This window comes from Protopterus annectens, chromosome 2.part1, assembly GCF_019279795.1.
Source record: "Protopterus annectens isolate FY-2018-M chromosome 2.part1, PAN1.0, whole genome shotgun sequence".
Classification (NCBI taxonomy): Eukaryota; Metazoa; Chordata; order Ceratodontiformes; family Protopteridae; genus Protopterus; species Protopterus annectens.
In genome coordinates, this window is record NC_056729.1 from 1,650,498,596 (window position 1) to 1,650,521,674 (window position 23,079).

The window sequence follows — 23,079 nt, forward strand, 5'->3', positions numbered from 1 at the left end:
GACCTCACCGCTGTTACACTGCCCTCGTACATATCTTGTACCACTCTTACATACTTCATAGGTTCATAGGTTCATAGATTAGTACTAAGCTAACTGCCCTTGTGAGCCATTTTAAGCCTAGCCAATTATCCCCTGTAAGACTCAAACCCTGCACCTTGTGCTTGTAAGGCAAATACCTTAACCATTAGGCCACCCTCTCTCTGACACTCCTGACTTCCTCAAACAATACCACAACTCCTCTCTAGGCACCCTGTCATATGCTTTCTCTAAATCCACAAAGAAACAATGCACCTCCTTCTGACCTTCTATGTACATCTCCATCAACACTCTCATGGCAAACATCGCATCTGTAGTGCTCTTTCCTGGCATGAAACCATACTGCTGATCACTAATCATCACCTCCCTTCTTAACCAAGCTTCCACTACTCTTTCCCACAACTTCATGCTGTGTCTAATCAGTTTAATCGCTCTGTAGTTACTACAGCTCTGCACATCACCCTTATTCTTAAAAATCGGTACCAAAATACTTTTTCTCCATTCCTCAGGCATCCTCTCACTTTCCAAGATTTCATTAAACAATCTAGTTAAAAACTCCACTGCCATTTCACCTAAACACCTCCATGCTTCCACAGGTATGTCATCTGGACCAACAGCCTTTCCGTTCTTCATCCTCTTCATAGCTATCCTTACTTCCTCCTTGCTAATCCACTGCACTTCATGATTCACTATCCACACATCATCCAACCTTCTCTCCCTCTCATTCTCTTCATTCATCAACTCCTCAAAGTACTCTTTCCATCTCTTCGCTTGTGAGTACGTTTCCCTCATTATCCTTTATCACCCTTACCTGCTGCACATCTTTACTAGCTCGGTCCCTCTGTCTAGCCAATCGGTACAGGTCCTTTTCTCCCTCATTAGTGTCCAACCTTTTATACAACTCTTCATATGCCTTATCCTTAGCCTTCACCACCTCTCTCTTTGCCATGCACCTCATCTCCTTATACTCTTGTCTACTTTCTTCATCTCTTTGACAATCCCACTTCTTCTTCGCCAACCTCTTTCTCTGTATACTCTCTTGTACTTCTTCATTCCACCACCAGGTCTCCTTGTCCTCTTTCCTCTTTCCAGATGTCACACCAAGCACCCTTCTAGCCATCTCTCTTACTAGCTCTGCTGTAGTTACCCAGCTATTCGGTAACTCTTCACTGCCACCCAGTGCCTGTCTTAACTCTTCCCTGAACATCACCTCACAATTACCCTTTTTCAATTTCCAGCATTTGATCCTTGGTGCTGCCCTCACACTCATCCTCCTCTTCTTGATCACCAATGTCATCCTACAAACCACCATCCTATGCTGCCTAACTACACTTTCCCCTGCCACCACTTTACAGTCTCCAATCTCCTTCAGATTGGCCCTTCTACATAAGATATAATCCGCCTGTGTGCATCTTCCTCCACTCTTGTATGTCACCCTATGCTCCTCCCTCTTGTTAAAATACATATTCACCACAGCCATGTCCATCCTTTTCACAAAATCCACTACCATCTGACCTTCTGCATTCCTTTGCTTAACACTATACCTACCCATCACTTCCTCATCCCCTCTGTTCCCTTCACCAACATGCCCATTGAAATCTGCTCCAATCACCAGTCTCTCACCCTTGGGTACAGTCATCGCCGCTTCATACAACTCACTCCAAAATTTTTCTTTCACATCCATCACACACCCAACTTGTGGAGCATATGCACTAACAACATTTATCATTACACCATCAATTTCCAGCTTCATAAACATCACTCTATCTGACACTCTTTTCACCTCCAAAACACTCTTAGCATACTCTTCCTTCAGGATAATGCCTACGCCATTTCTCCTCCCATCCACACCATGATAAAACAATTTGAAACCACCTCTGATACACCTAGCCTTGCTCCCCTTCCATCTGGTCTCTTGCACACACAATATACCAACCGTCCTTCGGTTCATCATATCACCTAGCTCCCTCCCTATACCAGTCATACTGCCAACATTCAAAGTTCCGACCCTCACTATCACAGTCCTAGCCCTTACCTGCCTTTGGGCATGCCCTCTGCCTCTTCTCCTCCTTCGGCCAACAGTAGCCCAATTTCCACCAGCACCCTGTTGGCCAACAGTACTGGTGGTGGTCGTTGTTAACCCGGGCCTTGACCGATCCGGTATGAGTTTCTGTACAGTTTTCTGCATGTGTGATGTGGCACAATTTTACACCTGATGCCCTTCCTGATGCAACCCTCCCCATTTATCCGGGCTTGGGACCGGCATAAGGAAATGCACTAGCTTGTGCATCCCCAGTGGCTGGGTTACAGAAAATCATTATTAGTTTTCAATATTCTAGAGGTCTAGAAATTGCAGTTTGGATGTACTTCTCTCTCAGTCAAAAAATATACTCCTCACTGTAAACACATGTTCTGTAGCTAATTTGTCAATTATTTTAATTGATTTGTCTTCAAAACATTGCTAGTTTGGATAGTTGGATATTGCAGTATGCATGTATAATGGTATCAATGAACAAAACAACAAATGTCAGCTACCGTCTTTGTAATGTTATCCATGAACCCATTTGTGTGCCTCGGTATCAGCTTTATCTTGTTAGAGTCCTTTGCTAGAAATTACAGTAATTTGATTTCAGTAACTGGCTGTGAACACTTGAATGTCACAGTCTGAGTATTCATACCAAATTTGATTTTTGCAATCCATTGTCTTCCAGTGGGGATGGTATAATGGTTAAGGTGTTTGACTAACAGACACAAGGTTCAGAGTTTAATTCTCACCTTTGGGAGGAAAGTTAGCTAGTCTTAAAATGGCCCATTAAGAAAGCAAGTCTAGTAATTAGCTATAAACTTAAAAAAACATGAATTTAAGGATGTGCATGGAACCACAAAACCTATACTAGACTGTGTAACTCTGAAGGCATACCATCTTCAAAAAGTTTGGCAATATGATAGGCACTATTATGTACATTATGAGTATAGTTTAAGAAATAAAATGATAATTACCCCTTAAAAATCCTGTACTAAATTACACTGAACAGCATTTATTGATAGTATTAATTAGTATTTCACAGAAATGTACAGCTTCTATATCACACACTTGGCTATGTGTTCAAATAAATTTTACATAAAGGTACTAAGAAGGGGTGAGGCATAGTCATTGCTCGTTATTATAAAACAAACTAAAATTGCTGTCAAAAGGGTTGCTGCTTCAACCTTTGGGTGGGCTTGCCGTCTAGCCCCCCCCCCCACACACAGACCCACCCACATAAAAGGGATTACTCATTTCTAAGAGATTTATTTCTGATAAGATCCTTTCTATGGCTCTGCTTGTGTTTACATGTTATCTGTACTTGAGGGAATAGTAGGTGCAGCAGAGGAGATACAAGTCAAGAATTCATGTCATTATTGGGGGGAAGTACTGCTGCTATCTATAACTCACATGTTCACAATCTTGGTAAATAGTAGATGCAGTGGTACAAATAATGTCTTGGCACTGCATGGTTCAGAGGGTACTTTCCAGTGTGAAAGTGATAACACCCTCAATACCGGATTATAATAAGTCATTCTAGTTGCATCAGTCTGACTCCAGACCAGTTATAAGTGGAGTACCACAGGGTTCAGTCCTGAGTCCACTCCTGTACGGCATCTACTTACTCTGATGTTCAGGCCAACACAGAAGGTCTATGGCTAACAAAGTTTGCAGACAGCTGCAAACTGGGAGCCTTTATTCAATCCCCAAACGATGTGGACATTCTACAAAAAGGGCCTCACTGAGACAGATGCCTGGTGTCATAGCCATGGCCTCAAGCTCAATGCCAAAAAATGCATAGTTATCCCTTTTGGGAAAAACCCTGACCCCATGAACTACCACATAGGTAGTAGTAGTCCACTTAACACCAAAAATGTGATAAGAGACCTAGGGACACAGCTGGACAGTAGTCTATCCGATAACCACATTGCCACAGTAGTCAGGAAATCCTTCTGAGTGGCACACCTGATCACAAAAGATTTCTCATCCAGGAAAAAGGAGGTCATTGTTCCTCTCTACTCATCCCCCATTAGACTTATTATAGAGTACAATGCTCCATTTGGTATGTACCTCACAAGACATTTACAACAACTGGAAAGGCCACAGAAATACCTCACAAAGAGGATCACTGGCCTCAAATAGATGCCCTATGCAGACCATCTCAAAAACTCTAGCTCTACTCCGTCACATATTGCCTACTCAGAGGTGATCTCTGCCTAACATACAAAGCCATATCAAACCCAGAGCTGTTGGACATGCCACATTTACAGAAATCCCAATCCCTCCGAGCATCATGCTTCAGGGACCTAAACCTTGTCACCACAATAAACAAAACATGCTGGAGGGATAGGTCCCTGTCCCAGAGACTCCCCATTCTTTGGAACAGACTGCACATTTATGTCAAGCAGAGCACCTCATTAGCCCTCTTTAAGAAAAATCTTGATGATTGGATGGGTGGTGAAAGCCAGGGAATCTTTATGGCTAGGCTTGTACAGTTCCTAGGGCTAATAGTTTAGTACCTGCCTATGAACGTATGAACCTATGATCACTAAACATGCTCATCTCCTTTATGACTGCAGAGGGGAAAAACAGATTTTTAAATATGAAGAACACCCCGCACTTGCCCTAATGAATTTAGTGTAACAATGTTTGGAACTGTTCCTTGAGTTCACATTACTTGAGAGGCATTGAACAGAGCAAGTATAACATCAGATAATTACAAAAGAAGTAAACTATGTAAGTTCTTTCCTTCATTATCATTACATAATTAGTACAATTTAAGGTCACACGGCAGCAGGAGTCTCTCCCAGCAAACAACAAATTTAAATAAATAAATAAATAAATAAATAAATAAATAAAACTAATCTAAGGAAATTAGTTCTGGAAAGGAAGCCTTAAGACTGCATCATACACAGACAGTCACACACACACACACACACACACGCATGCACACAGGCGCGCTCATTCATATCTGTACAATCACACAAATAAACTGCAAACACACCTACTATAAACTGAAGATTAGCAGTTCACCTGCAAGGAAGTCAAAGAACAAATACAGAAATCCCAGAGAGATACCAGTATGCATAATGTGCATAAGTAACAACCAACTTGGAAATTAAATCAAATGAGGTCACACACTGTATGCAACAATGCAACTGTTTAGAATAACAATTGCTTCAATGAGTTAAAAAAAAAAGTTTCTTATCCCTTTATCGTGTATTAATATAGCCAGTTTATAGTTTTTGGCTTCAAAGATGCAATAAGCCAATATTTTGTCTGCTGGTAGATAGACATGAGCAAAAGTGTGATAATGTTTTCAAAGACTGCAGGTGAGTTTATGAGATGCCAACCCAGGTTTCTAGATATGCATTTCAGAGGTTTAACTACAAAGTTATATATATGTATAAATGAATTAATTGGGATTAAAACTAAACAACAGAAAATCAGGGGAAACAGACATTATACTATGATTATCATTTAGACACTCTAGCTTTGGTATAACTTGAAACTTCAAGTTACAAGTGCCTATATGTAGAATGTTTTGAGTTTTCAAAAGCAAGCAAGTTGATGATAAAAAGTCGTTCTTCCCCATTAAGGATGATACATCTATTTATATCATTATTATTTTTTGTTTATTTCAGGTGCACAATGTCAAGTTCACCCGAAGTGTGGCTCACAGAGTCTTCAAATACCATGGTGGATGTAGAAAAGACTTCATTAACTCAGCCAGAATGCTCCATCTGTTTCAATGCTTATGATAACATTTTCAAAACCCCAAAACTTCTGGAATGTACACACACATTCTGTTTGGAATGTGTAGCCAGACTTGTAGCGTCCACACCTGCAGATCAATGCACAGAAGGTATCTCATGCCCATTCTGTAGGCAGCCAACATCAATCCCAGCAGATGGGGTCCCTGGGCTTCGAACCAGCCAAGAGGTGCTCTCCAACCTTCCAGCCCACCTTCAGCATGAAGAACCAGTCTGGATTGAAGGCAACAAGCTGTGCTATAAACGTCCATTAGGATCTGAAACTGATACGAGTGATTTTTGCATTTGCATAAATGTTGGACTCACTAAAGCAGACAACATGTCTAGGTCAACAGGACATAGCGGTAATCTTTTAGGTCAGTGTGGACTCTTACATGACTGGAAACGGCTGCTAATTCTTATTGTTTTAATCTTAATTTTAGTTTGCATTATACTCTGGCCTGTTCAGTGCATTTTCACCACAGGTAATTTCCGTTGTATACGGCACCCAGATTTTACAGATCTGTTTCAAACAAGTACACCAACAGCTTTCACAAGCTCATAAGACAGTAAGTGGGTTTTAGATGACACAAGTGCCATGTATGAGTAACTATTCCCTTGCTTAAGGTTACTTCAAGACATGAACTAATTTCTTGCATGAGGTCATGTAATAAAGATCATAAAATATGAATCATTGGGAGTTACATGACAATTCCTGCATAATTGTGGTATTACACACATTTTTCGTGGACATGTATTTTTCGGGGTAGTTCTTTAGTACCTGGCATTAAAAAAAATACGGATTAAACAGAAAGTGCATTCCACTTGAGCAGAAGTGGTTTCATGCATCTAGATTTGAAAGATCATAACATCTACATGGACAAAAAAACTTTGTGTTGCATCAAACTATATTTTGTTTAATATTTTCTTGAAAGAAAGTTTATTTGGGGAAGAAGTGTGGTGGAATTAACAGTGGTTTGTAACAAAGTACTGTACTCATTAACTGAGGATTGTGGTACTATGGTTGTGGTGTATGTGTACTGGGGAGGTTATTACAACCATTAAGAAACATCTTTATATTCAGCACCAGTCAAGCTGTTTGTAATTCTCCGAACACCCATCAGTGACAATGAATGCAGGTGTTTATAAATATCTGAACTCACATTAGTGATGATGAATGAAGGTGTTTTATTTTGTATTGTTGGTGCTGGAGAGGTAACTTGTACATTTGCTCTCACTTCCTTCATAGCTTATGGCTGTTGACTGTTTTATTAACAGTACTTGGTTTAGCCAATTTGTTTCCTTTGGCCCTCAGGAAGATTTTAAAATTAGATGGCATATTGGGGGAGGTCAGCTTCAACTAAAGTAAATTCCTCCATGAAATTAACATTGAATAAGTACTGCATTTCATCACTGGAATATTAACACAGAACTGTAGCATGATGTCATAATGTGATGTTTGGCTAATGTTGCATCACAGAGTTTAAACAGGTCTCTGTCCAAATTACTGGCTAGTTTGTACAACTTTGAAATGTATGTAAATGTATGCATTTGCATTATACAGTACATGAGCCTTACTCTGACAGTTTTATGATATAAAACAAATTACTACAATAATTAAGTTATTGCATTAATACCTGCTGACAATCAAGAGTATAATTGCTTGTAATGGCTTGCACATTGGTTAACTTGTTTATATGTTATTTGTTACCTTGGAATCTGTACAGTCACTTGTTAAATATGAGAAGGAACAATTTATTGTGCAAGCAAGACAAGTCAGTATGATATATTTTTCCTTGTATTGCAATTTTGTTGTACTGCAGCAACTATAAACAGGTTAACTAACTGATAAAAGAAGAACTTACTGTCTGTCATGGAACAAAAGGAATATAGATACTGAGAGTGACAGCTAAATCCAATACAATCCTTGTTGTAATTTTATAACAGCACTACATGCACCTACATTTTTATACAGTAAATATTTTCAAATTAAATTGTAAAAATAATAATTGCTTTTTTACAACTCTTTATACAATTTTGTAATAAAATAATACATTTTTAAATGTATAATTTGCATTGTCATTTACATTAGCACATTAGCTATAAAATGATTTTTTAATGTTTCAAACTATTACTGATAATAGTTGAAAAATATATTTTTATTTTACATTAGATAACTGGGGAAGAGTCCATTTTCAGTGGAGACCTGGGGAGAAAAGCTCCAGACACATGTCATTGGAATGTGGGAGGAAATCCACTCAAATACAGGAAGGACATGCAGACTCTGCACAGAAGGCACCCCAGCCAAGAATCGAACTGGAGAACCTCTTGTTGTGAGGGAACAACACTAACCGCTAACCACTGCACCACCCATAAATGCTGACTGTACTTGTTATTTAATATTACCCTGTTTTTAAAAGAATGAAATTATGTTCTTTCTGAAACTGTTTCTGACTGCATTGGTTTTATTAGGTCCCCCTCCCAAAAAAAAAATGTCAAGCCTTCTACCTCAAAAGGACAAGAATGGGATACTAGGACTGTGAATATACATTTGTGTGAAACATACCTCTCAACCTCTTAAATGAGAAGATTTTGACAAAGTCTAACATAATGGGGATGGGCAAAGGCCCAACAATAGGGGCAGATTTTAAATATTGCTCTTATAAATTTAAAAAGTTGCTAGAGTAACCGATTTTGTGTTAGCGTGCATTTTCTAAAGGATATACAGTATGAAAGTCAAATATGTGTCATTACTTATTCACTTCAGTCCTCAGTGACTTGCCAGAAAACCAGAAATTTTATGAGGAACAGACTAAAAGTATGAGGCAAAAATCTGGGCAGCTGAGATGTATGGTGTTAATTTATCATTTTATGTGGCGAGAAAGCCCCATGTTCCCCCTAAAGGGCATGCTATTTTGTTTTGATGTGGTGTCCAGTTTTGCTTTCGTCAAATGCTATGTAACTTACTATTTAGTATTGAATGAATATGGTCAGCTTAAAATGTTCCGCACCACTTAAACTGTGGAGGGTACCCTGCCAGGGGCTATTGAAGGCTGTAGGTCCCATTACCACATCTAGTGGCCTAAGATTTGATTATATTAAGCAGACAATGCTCAGTTCAACAACCACCTGCATGAGGGCAGTGGGACTTTGGCCTCACAGAAAATAATTGATGGATAGCTTTATTGATTACTAGATTGATTTTGTAGTTTTGATGAAAAAAGCCTTATAGTCTTGCACTTTTAAAGATATGTGTTGCCCTTCATTTCAACAAAGTGAGCACTACAATGTCATGTTCAGAGACTCAACTTTCATTATTCTGATATGTTAATCCCTGCTACTTGACAAAATGACTTCTGAGGATTTCATACTCAGAGAAATTAAAAATAATTATTTTTTGCATTAATTTGATAGCATTCTACTTTCTCCTGTGTTTCTTTCTTTGGAGTATTCAAAGAAAACCACAATGCATGCAAACCAATGCTTAAGTTAGCATAATCCAAACACTTGTGTTTCAGAGACAGAATGACACCTATTTTATTTACAGACACTGTGATTAACTAACTTTAAATGTTATGATTTGATTTTGTTAAGATTTCTCACGGAACAAAACACATTCTTACATGAAGCTGACTTAAAAAAATAATTAAAAGATGCTTGAACATGCTAGTGCAACCATTGAATGGCTTATCTAATGCAAACTGTATCTGGAGTTACAAGGCTCAGCCTAGTCAAGACAAACTATTTATTGTCTTAACCTGCAGCTATAGTATATGAGAGAAATATGAAGGCTTCTTTTACACATGCCCAGCAATCACCACTAGTAAACCATCTGTTGCGTAATAAAATGATTACATTGTTTTTATATTTAATGAGTAAATACTTGTCAAACATCTCTATAATTCCTGAACATTTGGTTCAGAGGTGGTATTCACAAACACAGTGCACAGTCACATAAAAGGGATGACCACTGTGTGTATGGTCCATACACTGTGTGTAGGGACCATCATCATGGCAGCAATGAAGTTCAGAAAGTTGAGGAGTTTTGCTTCCCTGATGATGCACATCAGGGCCAACTAATGAACCTCAGACAAGCGTCTATGCACAGAGGAACTTCTTATATTCTCTGTAGCATCTGCTGCTGCCCCTGCATATGCTTGCGTGCACACTTGCACATGCACAGACACTCGTCCATGTGCATACACACTCGCACACACATGCCCTAAGAGTACACCCAGTAGTCAGGGCTTTGGGGGCATATGTAGACAATAATCTGGCTTTTGACCAAAATGTGTATAAGGTAGTAAACAAATCATTATGTGTTGCTCAAATTATAAGCAAGGGTATAGCATTTAGATCCAAGGAAGTCATTATTCAACTGCACTCAGCCATCTTCAGTCCCATCATTAAGTAAAATGCCGACTTTTGTATAAATCTCACCAGGCACGTGCAACAACTGGAATGTCCACAGAGGTTCCTCACAAAAAAGAATACAGAGCATTAACAACATGTCCCATATGGATTGCCTCAAAGTCCTATTCCTTTACTCTGTCTCCTACAAACTGTTGAGATGCGATCTATGGCTGGCACACAAGACATCAAAATCCTACTCTGATGGACTTGTTGCATATCTGCAAAACAAATAGCATCAGAACTACCCCACTCAGGGACTTAAACCTTGCTTGCGACATAAACAGGGCATGTTGCAGGGACAGGTATATTTCTCAGAGAATACCTCTTCTCTGGAAGTAGCTTCACATCCATGTGAAACAGATTTCTTTCCTGAGCCTATTAAAGTGTAGTATGTCAATAATGGATGGATAGAGGAAACCTGTAAATGTTTGGCCAGTCATGCCCTAGCTTACAATTTTCCCTAAAAATAGCTTCTGGGCATAAAACTTGATGGATACATTTGGGATGCATGGCTAAGCTTAAAAAGCCCTTGTGGTCACTAGCCTACATATGAACCTATGAAAAATACTATCTTAGATGTCAGTCATTTGGCTTAATCTGGATTCTTTTGCCTGCTTAATTCCATCACATATATTTAAATTTTGTATAAAGTAGAACAAAATTTCCCTGCTTTTCATGCGGAGTAAAGAGTATCCATTTGCCTTCAAGTCTCTAATGGCTCAAGAAAAGGGATGGCTGTCACAGGCCAGAAATAGTATTAATTTTATGTGTTACCAAGGACAATCCACTAAAAACAAGCACTTCTTTTCAGAGTCTTCAAACGAGAACTCTCTGGTTGTATTGTTTTCTTAGAACATACAGTTGGCAAGCAGAGCCTGAGCGAATCAAATTCCGGACTATGCAGTAGTCAGTACAGATTATTATACGAAGCAGAGCCTGAGCGAGTCAAATTCAGGACTATGCAGTAGTCAGTACAGATTATTATACGGAGACATAGGTGAGGAAGTACAGCAAGGAGAGGCAGAGATTAAAGGGATGGAAAGCGACATGCTGAGGACTGGGGCCATTTAAGAAAGCCTCAGAGTCAGACTGCTGCTACTACAATTAAAAAAACGCTGAATGAGTTGGTCCAAAAATCCTCTAAGGATGTTCATTCTTCAATCTTATATCATGCTTCCGTTCAAGAAGTTTTGACTGTCACAGCCCCATTTTCCTATTTCTCTCATATATATATATATATATATATATATATGTGTGTGTGTGTGTGTGTGTGTGTGTGTGTGTGTGTGTGTGTGTGTGTGTGTGTGTGTGTGTGCTTGCGTGTATAGATATTTGGGGCTCTTTATTCTGCTGTTACCACTTACATAATGGGTTTGCAAACCGATGAAGTGAGTGATAACATAGGAGCTGTTGGGGGGGAGTCCATTACAGTTCATTTTTAAGATTCGGGTCTATATTACAAGACCGAAGACGTATTTTTTCGAATGCATCTTGGTCGAACATAAAAGGCTGAAAATGCAAAATATCGAAGCGGCTGTTGTGAATTCTTTCCCTGGGAAAGAATTTGCTTGCCCGCTTCAGTACTTTAACGTTTTCGGCACTGTAGTGTGGTCTAGGAGTTGGTATATTTAAGTAGGGGGGTATGGGGGTGCAGCATCGGGGGTGTGGGGGGTGAAACCCCCCCCACTGAATGTAATGTTTGAAATTGTTTTTTATTTATTTATTTATTTTGTTGGAACAGAGATTTTTTTCTCTTGGAAAAAAATCGCTGTTCTGACACTTCGACATTGGAAGCTTTCGCTTACATAGGGTCAAATAAACACCATTCGCGTTTTTATGCATTCGGTGATCTAATATAGACCCTAAGATTCTTGGTAATGACATTTGATGGCTCAGTTTTTCTAAGCTGCATTTCAATGTAGAGACACTTCAGCAAAACAAATGTGACCTGAATTTTCCTAATAAATTGTAAAGGAAAGCTTGTTCCAAAATTTTGGTAGGAGTTGTCACTTTTTGCATTACTAATATTTTTTGTAATATGTGGTTCCCTGCCTGGTGTTAGTTCCCCAGCAATGTCAAGGCTTCTAAACAGAATTGCATCAGACATTGTTTTATAGACCGGAAAGAGATCTCCTATAAGTGACCTCTAAAAAACATAATATAGTGACAACTTCTAAAGGTTTTCTAAATAGCCGAAAAAATTTTTTCTTACTAAGTGGGTTCTTTCAGATGGCTTGATTAAAGATTACAAAATATAATACTGTCTTCAGTAACAGTTTGGATCAGGTAGGTTTAACGTGCTACACTGACCTCCCTGGAGTGATTAGATATGTCCTTCAGAATGTGTTTTCCTGGATTTAGTTACTACACATTGGTCAACATTTAAATTGTTTTCTGCCCCCGCCCATAGATTTTAAATGAAGATTTTTAAATTATCTCACCATTTATTTTACAGTTATAATTTATCATAAAGGACCTTTAGAATGATTTAAAGGCAACATCAACAAATAGCTAGCTGCTAGCTTTTCAGCACTGTGACTAAACTGTTTGCCTGTTTATATTTTTAGTACTCACACTTTGTTATGTGACAACTATAATTTGTTCTGCATTTCAGTTTGTACTCTATTTTATCTTGTTTCTTTTTACTTTTTATTGCTTTAGAAGTTATTGGAGCTTCAGATCTCCTCTGAAAAAAGGTTTTTTGTAACTCAGCTGGACCAACCCGGTTAACAAATGCAAAATAAATAAATCAGAGCACTCTAAAGAGTTAACTGAAGTGCAAACAATAAAATAAATAAGCAAATTTTAAGTAAAAAGCATGTTTTCTTCTCTTTTGATGAAAAGCTTATATCTCAGAGTCTTGAACAAAAGTCCCAGGGTGGATGTAGCTCTGTGCTAAATACATCAGACTAGCTAGAAAGGAATTGAACCAACCAAAGCCAATACTGGAGCTCAAGTCTTGTGCTTAGAATTGCAGAAACTTTTAGCTTAATGCCTCAGTGGAACATGAGGCACACTCTAAGAACTGGGGAAAAACAGTAGCAAAGCAAATAGGCACTGTAATGCAACTTTAGTCAGGTACACACAGCTATAAAAAGTACTGAAACAAAATTGCTAGAGTGGATTCACAATGCTGCCATTACTGCAAACGTTCAAAAGGTTAAGGCAGCAGACAATGCAGACGTTTACTAGTAGTGCTGTAATAAATGACTAAATGAGGTTGAAATCTGGTAGCAGATCATAGTCCTGCTACAACTGTGAAAGAAGCTGCAAGATTGTCCAGACTGAATTCAAAATAAAAAAAAAGTTATGTTTTACAGAACTGGGAGCCATAATTGACTCTCTAGCTGACACGGACATCCTCCAAAAGGGCCTTACTGAGATGGACACCTGGTGTCAAAGTCATGGCCTCAAGCTAAATGCCAAAAAATGCATAGTCATCCCATTTGGGAAAAACAAAAAACCCACGAATTACCACATAGGTGGCAGCCCCCTTAATACAGAAGAGGTAAGAGATCTGGGGACCCAGGTAGATAGCAATCTCTCCTTTGACAATCATATTGCCAAAGTAGTTAGGAAATCTTTCTATGTGGCCCATCTAATTACTAAAGGGTTTGCATCTAGAAATAAAGAGGTTATACTGCCCCTCTATTCGTCACTCATTAGACCCATCATAGAGTACAATGCCCCATTTGGGATGTACCTCACAAGACACTTCCAACAGCTGGAAAGACCACAAAAGTACTTCACCAAGAGGATTACTGGTCTCAAACATATGTCCTATGCAGCCCAACTGAAAAAACTCTGTACTCACTGGCATATCACTTACTCAGAGGTGATCTCTGCCTGACTTACGAAGCCATGTCCAACTCAGAATTGATGGACATGCTCCACCTAAAGAAATCTAAGTCACTGTGAGCCACACGCTCTAGTGAGCTATACCTCGCCACAACAATAAATAGAACATGCTGGAGGGATAGATTCCTGTCACAGAGACTCCGCATGCTTTGGAACAAAATTCCAAATTAATCAGGCAGAGCCCCCTCACTAACACTCTTCAAGAGAAACCTTGACAAGTGGATGGGTAACAGAAAATACACCCTGGGATCACTTCATTGGCTCTGCTTGACAGAGGATCAGTTATTTATGGGCTGGTGACAGCCGACACACTCTGGCTAGGCTTATAAATGCCCTCAGGCAGATAGCCTAGTACCTACCTATGAACCTATGAACCTACATGGAATTCTACTTATGGAAGTAGAAGTGCAATATAATGTATACACAATGCTGAAATCTTGCGGTAATACACAATTTTCACACAACTACAAATGACGCTAGAAGGCTAAGTTTCCAGAACAAACAAAAATGCAATCAGATAAATAGACAAAAAGCTTGTAAGTACAAAAAAGTATTACCACAAAGGATTTTGTATTCATTTTATATTCCCCTTTCATGAAAAGCTTGCATCTCATATCTCTCAGAGTGGTAATCATCATAATCAACCCCTTTTTTCCCATTATTCTACATAGGATTGGGGTATTGTGTTAACTGTCGCCAACTCTCTCGATTCAGTGCCACACTCCTGCCTTCTTCAACACTCATGCCTGAGTGTCACAGATCTTCTTTCAAACACCTCTTTGCTGGACATCCTCACTTCCTGTTACCTTATTCCTGTCTGTCCCAAATCTTCTTCACCAGATTGTCTTTTGCTTTTTTACACGTGCCCAAACCACCGTAATCTGTTCTCTTTGATCTTTTCTGCAATTGGAACTACTTTGGCTTCTGCTCTTATATCCTCATTCCTTTGTCTGTCCCACAGTGTGTATTCTATCACCTTTCTCAGGCACTTCATTTCCATCACCTCTAGCTTCTTCAACTGTTCTGCTTTTACTGCCCAGGTTTCTGACCCATACAGTAGTACTGGCCACACCACTATCTTGTACACCTTACTTTTCAGCTTCTTTGGCATTCTTCTGTCATACACTACACCTGATACTCTATGCCAATTGGCTGTAGCCCCTCTGATTCTAGCTTTCACCTCTTTATTCAGATTACCCTTCTCCTCAACTACTCCTCCCAGATACTTGAAGCTGTTTACCTGTTCCACTAGCTTCCCTTCTATCTCTATTCTCAGCTTCTTCTGATTTCCCCAATTTGCTGCCATTACCACCATCTTGTCTGTGCTTAGTTTCATTCCATGTGCCTTCAGATTTGCATTCCATTCTCCTATCCTTTGCTGAAGTTCCAGCTCAGAGTCTGCCTGTACTGCCACATCGTCTGCATACAGCAGCATGGTTGATCCGTCCCCTCCAACCTGTTTGCTAATGTAGTCCATCATCAGTATGAACAGCAGTGAGCTCAGAGCTGAACCCTGATGTACACCCACACCCATTTGGAACCCCTCTGTAAGGCCAAACCATCCATACTTGAGTCATTGGGTCCTTGTACATAGTCTGCACTAATTTTACCAATGTTTCTGGGACTTCAAACCACCACAGTATTGCCCAGATGAGCTTTCTTGGGACCTTGTCATATGCTTTCTCCAAGTCTAGGAATGCTCATTTGGACTCTCTGCTTCTTCTCAAGTATCTGTCTCAGTGCAAACATCAGGTCAGTTGTGCTGTACCCTGATCTGAATCCAAACTGCTCATCTCCCATCTTACATTCTACTACTCTCTGTATCCATTTATCAATCACCCTCTCCAGAACTTTCATGTAATGTCATAGGAGTTTCATGCCTCTGTACTGCCCACAGTTGTGGATGCCCCCATTGTTCTTGTACACTGGCATGAGTATGCTTATTTTCCAGTCATCTGGGATATATCTTTCTCTCCACACTGCTATGAGTACCCTCATGAGCCATTTCTCCCCCATCTCACCCAGTATCTTTCTCAAATCTGCTGTGACCTCATCTGAGCCTGCTGCTTTCCCTGCCTTCATCTTCCTTAGTGCTGTTCCTCTTCTTGTCTCACCATAAGCTATTTCTGGGGCAGTGCAGCTTCTGTGGGCTTTTCTTCATTCAGAAGCTGCTGGAAATACTCCTTCCACCTGCCTTTGATGTCCTCTAGGTTGGTGAGCAGGTTGTTGCTGGCATCACTTATGAAGGATGTCTTCTTTATCTTTCTGTCTTTGCCTTGCAACCTGATATAGTTTCTTTGTGCCCCTTACTGAGTCACTTTCCAGGTGTTAGTACAGTGCCTCCGATGCCCTATTCATTGCTATTGCAACTTATTTCTTAGCTTCTTTGTTAGCCAACCAGTAGTCCTTCCTAGCCTGGTTAGTCTTTTCTATCACCCATTTCTTCCTACACTTCTTTCTTTTGATGACTTCCTGGACTTCTGCATTCCACCACCAGCTTTCCTTATGTAGGGTCCACATATCTTTTCTGTAGTCATAACACAAGATAACACATGCTGTTTTTAGGAGCTGCCATTCTTCTTCAACTCCACCTTTTCTTGGGGTGCTTAATTCTTGAACTGTTGTACTTTCTCTCCAGTCAACTTCCAGGTCTTCAGCCTGCTTTCTGTAGATCTTAGAACCTTCTCTGACCACTACTTGCAGCTGATTTTGGCAACGAGTGGTTTATGCTGTGGGCCAGGTGACTTTGCAGCTACTATCAAGCCATTTGCCAGACAGAAGTTGCCCCACATGTTCACTGAACTCTGGCTATAATGTGTTGTCACTAGCTACTGACTTAGAGCTAAATGCTTTTACTGTTCATAGAACTCTGGCTACAATGTTTTGATTCTAACTGCTGCATTTTTAGTTAAAAAGCTTTATACTAGCTTATGATATTTTCTTTTAAATTGCTAGTTTCAATGTTTACATATAGCTGCTATCTAGTTCTATAGAATGAAACAAAATACAAAAAGTGGAATGTTCTAGTGCTTATGCCTAGTTTCAGATGTTACTACACCTGCTGCTGATATTGTTATGCTACTGAACAAGCTCATGTGTTTCTGATTAACTAACTTCTCTCCTGTTACATACCCAGTATCCATTATAACTAACTTCTGTCCTGTTACATACCTAGTATTGATTATAACTTACTTCTCTCCTGTTACATAGCTAGTATCCATTATAACTAACTTCTCTCCTGTTACATAGCTAGTATCCACTATAACTAACTTATCTCCTGTTACATACCTAGTATCCATTATAACTACTCTCCTGTTACATACCTAGTATCCATTATAACTAACTTCTCTCCTGTTACATACCGAGTATCCATTATAACTAACTTCTCTCCTGTTACATACCTAGTATCCATTATAACTTACTTGTCTCCTGTTACATACCTAGTATCCATTATAACTAACTTCTCTCCTGTTACATACCTAGTATCCATTATAATGAACTTCTCTCCTGTTACATACCTAGTATCCATTATAACTAACTTCTCTCCTGTTACATACCTAGTATCCATTATAACTTACTTCTCTCCTGTTACATACTTGGTATCCATTATAACCAACTTCTCTCTGTTATATACCTCGTATCCATTATAACTAATGTCTCTCCTGTTATATGCCTAGTATCCATTATAACTAACTTCTCTCTGTTACATACCTAGTATCCATTATAACTAACCTCTCCTGTTACATACCTAGTATCCATTATAACTAACTTCTCTCCTGTTACATACCTAGTTATAACTAACTTCTCTCCTGCTACATACCTAATATCCATTATAACTTACTTCTCTCCTGCTACATACCTAGTATCCATTATAACTAAATTCTCTCCTGTTACATACCTAGTATCAATTATAACTTACTTCTCTCCTGTTACATACCTAGTATCCATTATAACTAACTTCTCTCCTGTTACATAACTAGTATCCATTATACCTAACTTCTCTCTGTTACATACCTATTATCCATTATAACTAACTTCTCTCCTGTTACATACCTGGTATCTATTATAACCAACTTCTCTCCTGTTACATACCAATTATCCATTATAACTAACTTCTCTCCTGTTACATAGCTAGTATCCATTATAACTAACGTCTCTCGTGTTACATACCCAGTATCCATTATAACTAACTTCTCTCCTGTTACATACCTAGTATCCATTATAACTAACTTCTCTCTGTTACATACCTAGTATCCATTATAACTAACTTCTCTCCTGTTACATAACTGGTATCCATTATAACCAACTTCTCTCCTGTTACATACCTATTATCCATTATAACTAACTTCTCTCCTGTTACAAACCCAGTATCAATTATAACTAACTTCTCTCTGTTACATAGCTAGTATCCATTATAACTAACGTCTCTCCTGTTACATACCTAGTATCCATTATAACTAACTTCTCTCCTGTTTTACATACCTGGTATCCATTATAACCAACGTCTCTCCTGTTACATACCTAGTATCCATTATAACTAACTTCTCTCCTGTTACATACCTAATATCCATTATAACTAACTTCTCTCCTGTTACATACCTAGCATCCATTATAACTAACTTCTCTCTGTTACATACCTAGTATCCATTATAACTTACTTCTCTCCTGTTACATACCTAGTATCCATTATAACTAACTTTTCCCCTGTTACATACCTAGTATCCATTATAACTAACTTCTCTCCTGTTACATACCTAGTATCCATTATTACTAACTTCTCTCCTGTTACATAGCTAGTATCCATTATAACTAACTTCTCTCCTGTTACATACCTAGTATCCATTATAACTAACTTCACTCTGTTACATACCTAATATCCATTATAACTTACTTCTCTCCTGTTACATACCTAGTATCCATTATAACTAACTTCTCTCCTGTTACATACCTAGTATCCATTATAACTTACTTCTCTCCTGTTACATACCTAGTATCCATTATAACTTACTTCTCTCCTGTTACATACCTAGCATCCATTATAACTAACTTCTCTCCTGTTACATACCTAGTATCCATTATAACTTACTTCTCTCCTGTTACATACCTGGTATCCATTATAACCAACTTCTCTCTGTTATATACCTAGTATCCATTATAACTAATGTCTCTCCTGTTACATACCTAGTATCCATTATAACTAACTTCTCTCTGTTACATACCTAGTATCCATTATAACTAACCTCTCCTGTTACATAGCTAGTATCCATTATAACTAACTTCTCTCCTGTTACATACCTAGTATCCATTATAACTAACTTCTCTCCTGTTACATAGCTAGTATCCATTATAACTAACGTCTCTCCTGTTACATACCTAGTATCCATTATAACTTACTTCTCTCCTGTTACATACCTAGCATCCATTATAACTAACTTCTCTCCTGTTACATACCTAGTATCCATTATAACTAACTTCTCTCCTGTTACATACCTAGTATCCATTATAACTAACTTCTCTCCTGTTACATACCTAGTATCCATTATAACTTACTTCTTTCCTGCTACATACCTAGCATCCATTATAACTAACTTCTCTCCTGTTACATACCTAGTATCAATTATAACTTACTTCTCTCCTGTTACATACCTAGTATCCATTATAACTAACTTCTCTCCTGTTACATACCTAGTATCCATTATAGCTAACTTCTCTCTGTTACATACCTAGTATCCATTATAACTAACTTCTCTCCTGTTACATACCTGGTATCCATTATAACCAACTTCTCTCCTGTTACATACCTATTATCCATTATAACTAACTTCTCTCCTGTTACATAGCTAGTATCCATTATAACTAATGTGTCTCCTGTTACATACCCAGTATCCATTATAACTAACTTCTCTCTGTTACATACCTAGTATCCATTATAACTAACTTATCTCTTGTTACATACCTAGTATCCATTATAACTAACTTCTCTCCTGTTTTACAAACCTGGTATCCATTATAACCAACTTCTCTCCTGTTACATACCTAGTATCCATTATAACTAACTTCCCTCCTGTTACATACCTAATATCCATTATAACTAACTTCTCTCCTGTTACATACCTAGCATCCATTATAACTAACTTCTCTCTGTTACATACCTAGTATCCATTATAACTTACTTCTCTCCTGCTACATACCTAGTATCCATTATAACTAACTTTTCCCCTGTTACATACCTAGTATCCATTATAACTAACTTCTCTCCTGTTACATACCTAGTATCCATTATTACTAACTTCTCTCCTGCTACATAGCTAGTATCCATTATAACTAACTTCTCTCCCGTTACATACCTAGTATCCATTATAACTAACTTCACTCTGTTACGTACCTAATATCCATTATAACTTACTTCTCTCCTGTTACATACCTAGTATCCATTATAACTAAATTCTCTCCTGTTACATACCTAGTATCCATTATAACTTACTTCTCTCCTGTTACATACCTAGTGTCCATTATAACTAACTTCTCTCCTGTTACATACCTAGTATCCATTATAACTAACTTCTCTCCTGTTACATACCTAGTATCCATTATAACTTACTTCTCTCCTGTTACATACCTGGTATCCATTATAACCAACTTCTCTGTGTTATATACCTAGTATCCATTATAACTAATGCCTCTCCTGTTACATACCTAGTATCCATTATAACTAACTTCTCTCCTGTTACATACCTAGTATCCAATATAACTAACTTCTCTCCTGCTACATACCTAGCATCCATTATAACTAACTTCTCTCCTGTTACATAGCTAGTATCCATTATACCTAACGTCTCTCCTGTTACATACCTAGTATCCATTATAACTAACTTCTCTCCTGTTACATAGCTAGTATCCATTATAACTAACGTCTCTCGTGTGACATACCCAGTATCCATTATAACTAACTTCTCTCCTGTTACATACCTAGTATCCATTATAACTAACTTCTCTCTGTTACATACCTAGTATCCATTATAACTAACTTCTCTCCTGTTACATACCTGGTATCCATTATAACCAACTTCTCTCCTGTTACATACCTATTATCCATTATAACTAACTTCTCTCCTGTTACATACCCAGTATCCATTATAACTAACTTCTCTCTGTTACATACCTAGTATCCATTATAACTAACTTATCTCCTGTTACATACCTAGTATCCATTATAACTAACTTCTCTCCTGTTTTACATACCTGGTATCCATTATAACCAACTTCTCTCCTGTTACATACCTAGTATCCATTATAACTAACTTCTCTCCTGTTACATACCTAATATCCATTATAACTAACTTCTCTCCTGTTACATACCTAGCATCCATTATAACTAACTTCTCTCTGTTACATACCTAGTATCCATTATAACTTACTTCTCTCCTGCTACATACCTAGTATCCATTATAACTAACTTTTCCCCTGTTACATACCTAGTATCCATTATAACTAACTTCTCTCCTGTTACATACCTAGTATCCATTATTACTAACTTCTCTCCTGTTACATAGCTAGTATCCATTATAACTAACTTCTCTCCTGTTACATACCTAGTATCCATTATAACTAACTTCACTCTGTTACATACCTAATATCCATTATAACTTACTTCTCTCCTGTTACATACCTAGTATCCATTATAACTTACTTCTCTCCTGTTACATACCTAGTATCCATTATAACTAACTTCTCTCCTGTTACATACCTAGTATCCATTATAACTTACTTCTCTCCTGTTACATACCTGGTATCCATTATAACCAACTTCTCTCTGTTATATACCTAGTATCCATTATAACTAATGTCTCTCCTGTTACATACCTAGTATCCATTATAACTAACTTCTCTCTGTTACATACCTAGTATCCATTATAACAAACTTCTCTCCTGTTACATACCTAGTATCCATTATAACTAACTTCTCTCCTGTTACATACCTAGTATCCAATATAACTAACTTCTCTCCTGCTACATACCTAGCATCCATTATAACTAACTTCTCTCCTGTTACATACCTAGTATCCATTATAACTTACTTCTCTCCTGTTACATACCTGGTATCCATTATAACCAACTTCTCTCTGTTATATACCTAGTATCCATTATAACTAATGTCTCTCCTGTTACATACCTAGTATCCATTATAACTAACTTCTCTCTGTTACATACCTAGTATCCATTATAACTAACTTCTCTCCTGTTACATACCTAGTATCCATTATAACTAACTTCTCTCCTGTTACATACCTAGTATCCATTATAACTAACTTCTCTCCTGTTACATACCTAGTATCCATTATAACTAACTTCTCTCCTGTTACATACCTAGTATCCATTATAACTTACTTCTTTCCTGCTACATACCTAGTATCCATTATAACTAACTTCTCCCCTGTTACATACCTAGTATCCATTATATCTAACTTCTCTCCTGTTACATACCTAGTATCCATTATAACTAACTTCTCTCCTGTTACATACCTAGTATCCATTATAACTAACTTCTCTCCTGTTACATACCTAGTATCCATTATAACTAACTTCTCGTGTTACATACCTAGTATCCATTATAACTAACTTCTCTCCTGTTAAATACCTAGTATTCATTATAACTAACTTCTCTCCTGTTACATACCTAGTATCCATTATAACTAACTTCTCTCCTGTTACATACCTAGTATCCATTATAACTAACTTCTCTCCTGTTACATACCTAGTATCCATTATAACTAACTTCTCCTGTTACATACCTAGTATCCATTATAACTAACTTCTCTCCTGTTACATACCTAGTATCCATTATAACTGACTTCTCTCTGTTACATACCTAGTATCCATTATAACTAACTTCTCTCCTGTTACATACCTAGTATCCATTATAACTAACATCTGTCCTGTTACATACCTAGTATCCATTATAACTAATGTCTCTCCTGTTACATACCTAGTATC

General features: G+C 38.0%; 1 protein-coding gene across 1 annotated transcript in view; it reads left to right on the plus strand.

Annotated features, from left to right (window-relative positions):
* RNF223 (ring finger protein 223) overlaps window positions 1-7,878 on the plus strand; it is a 25,643-nt gene extending 17,765 nt beyond the window's left edge. The window contains exon 2 of the mRNA XM_044063079.1: window positions 5,707-7,878. Within this exon, the coding sequence (XP_043919014.1) occupies window positions 5,714-6,379 (666 nt within the window). The 5' untranslated portion in view covers window positions 5,707-5,713 and the 3' untranslated portion in view covers window positions 6,380-7,878. The remainder of the gene's footprint in view (window positions 1-5,706) is intronic.
* Window positions 7,879-23,079: the final 15,201 nt, after the last annotated feature.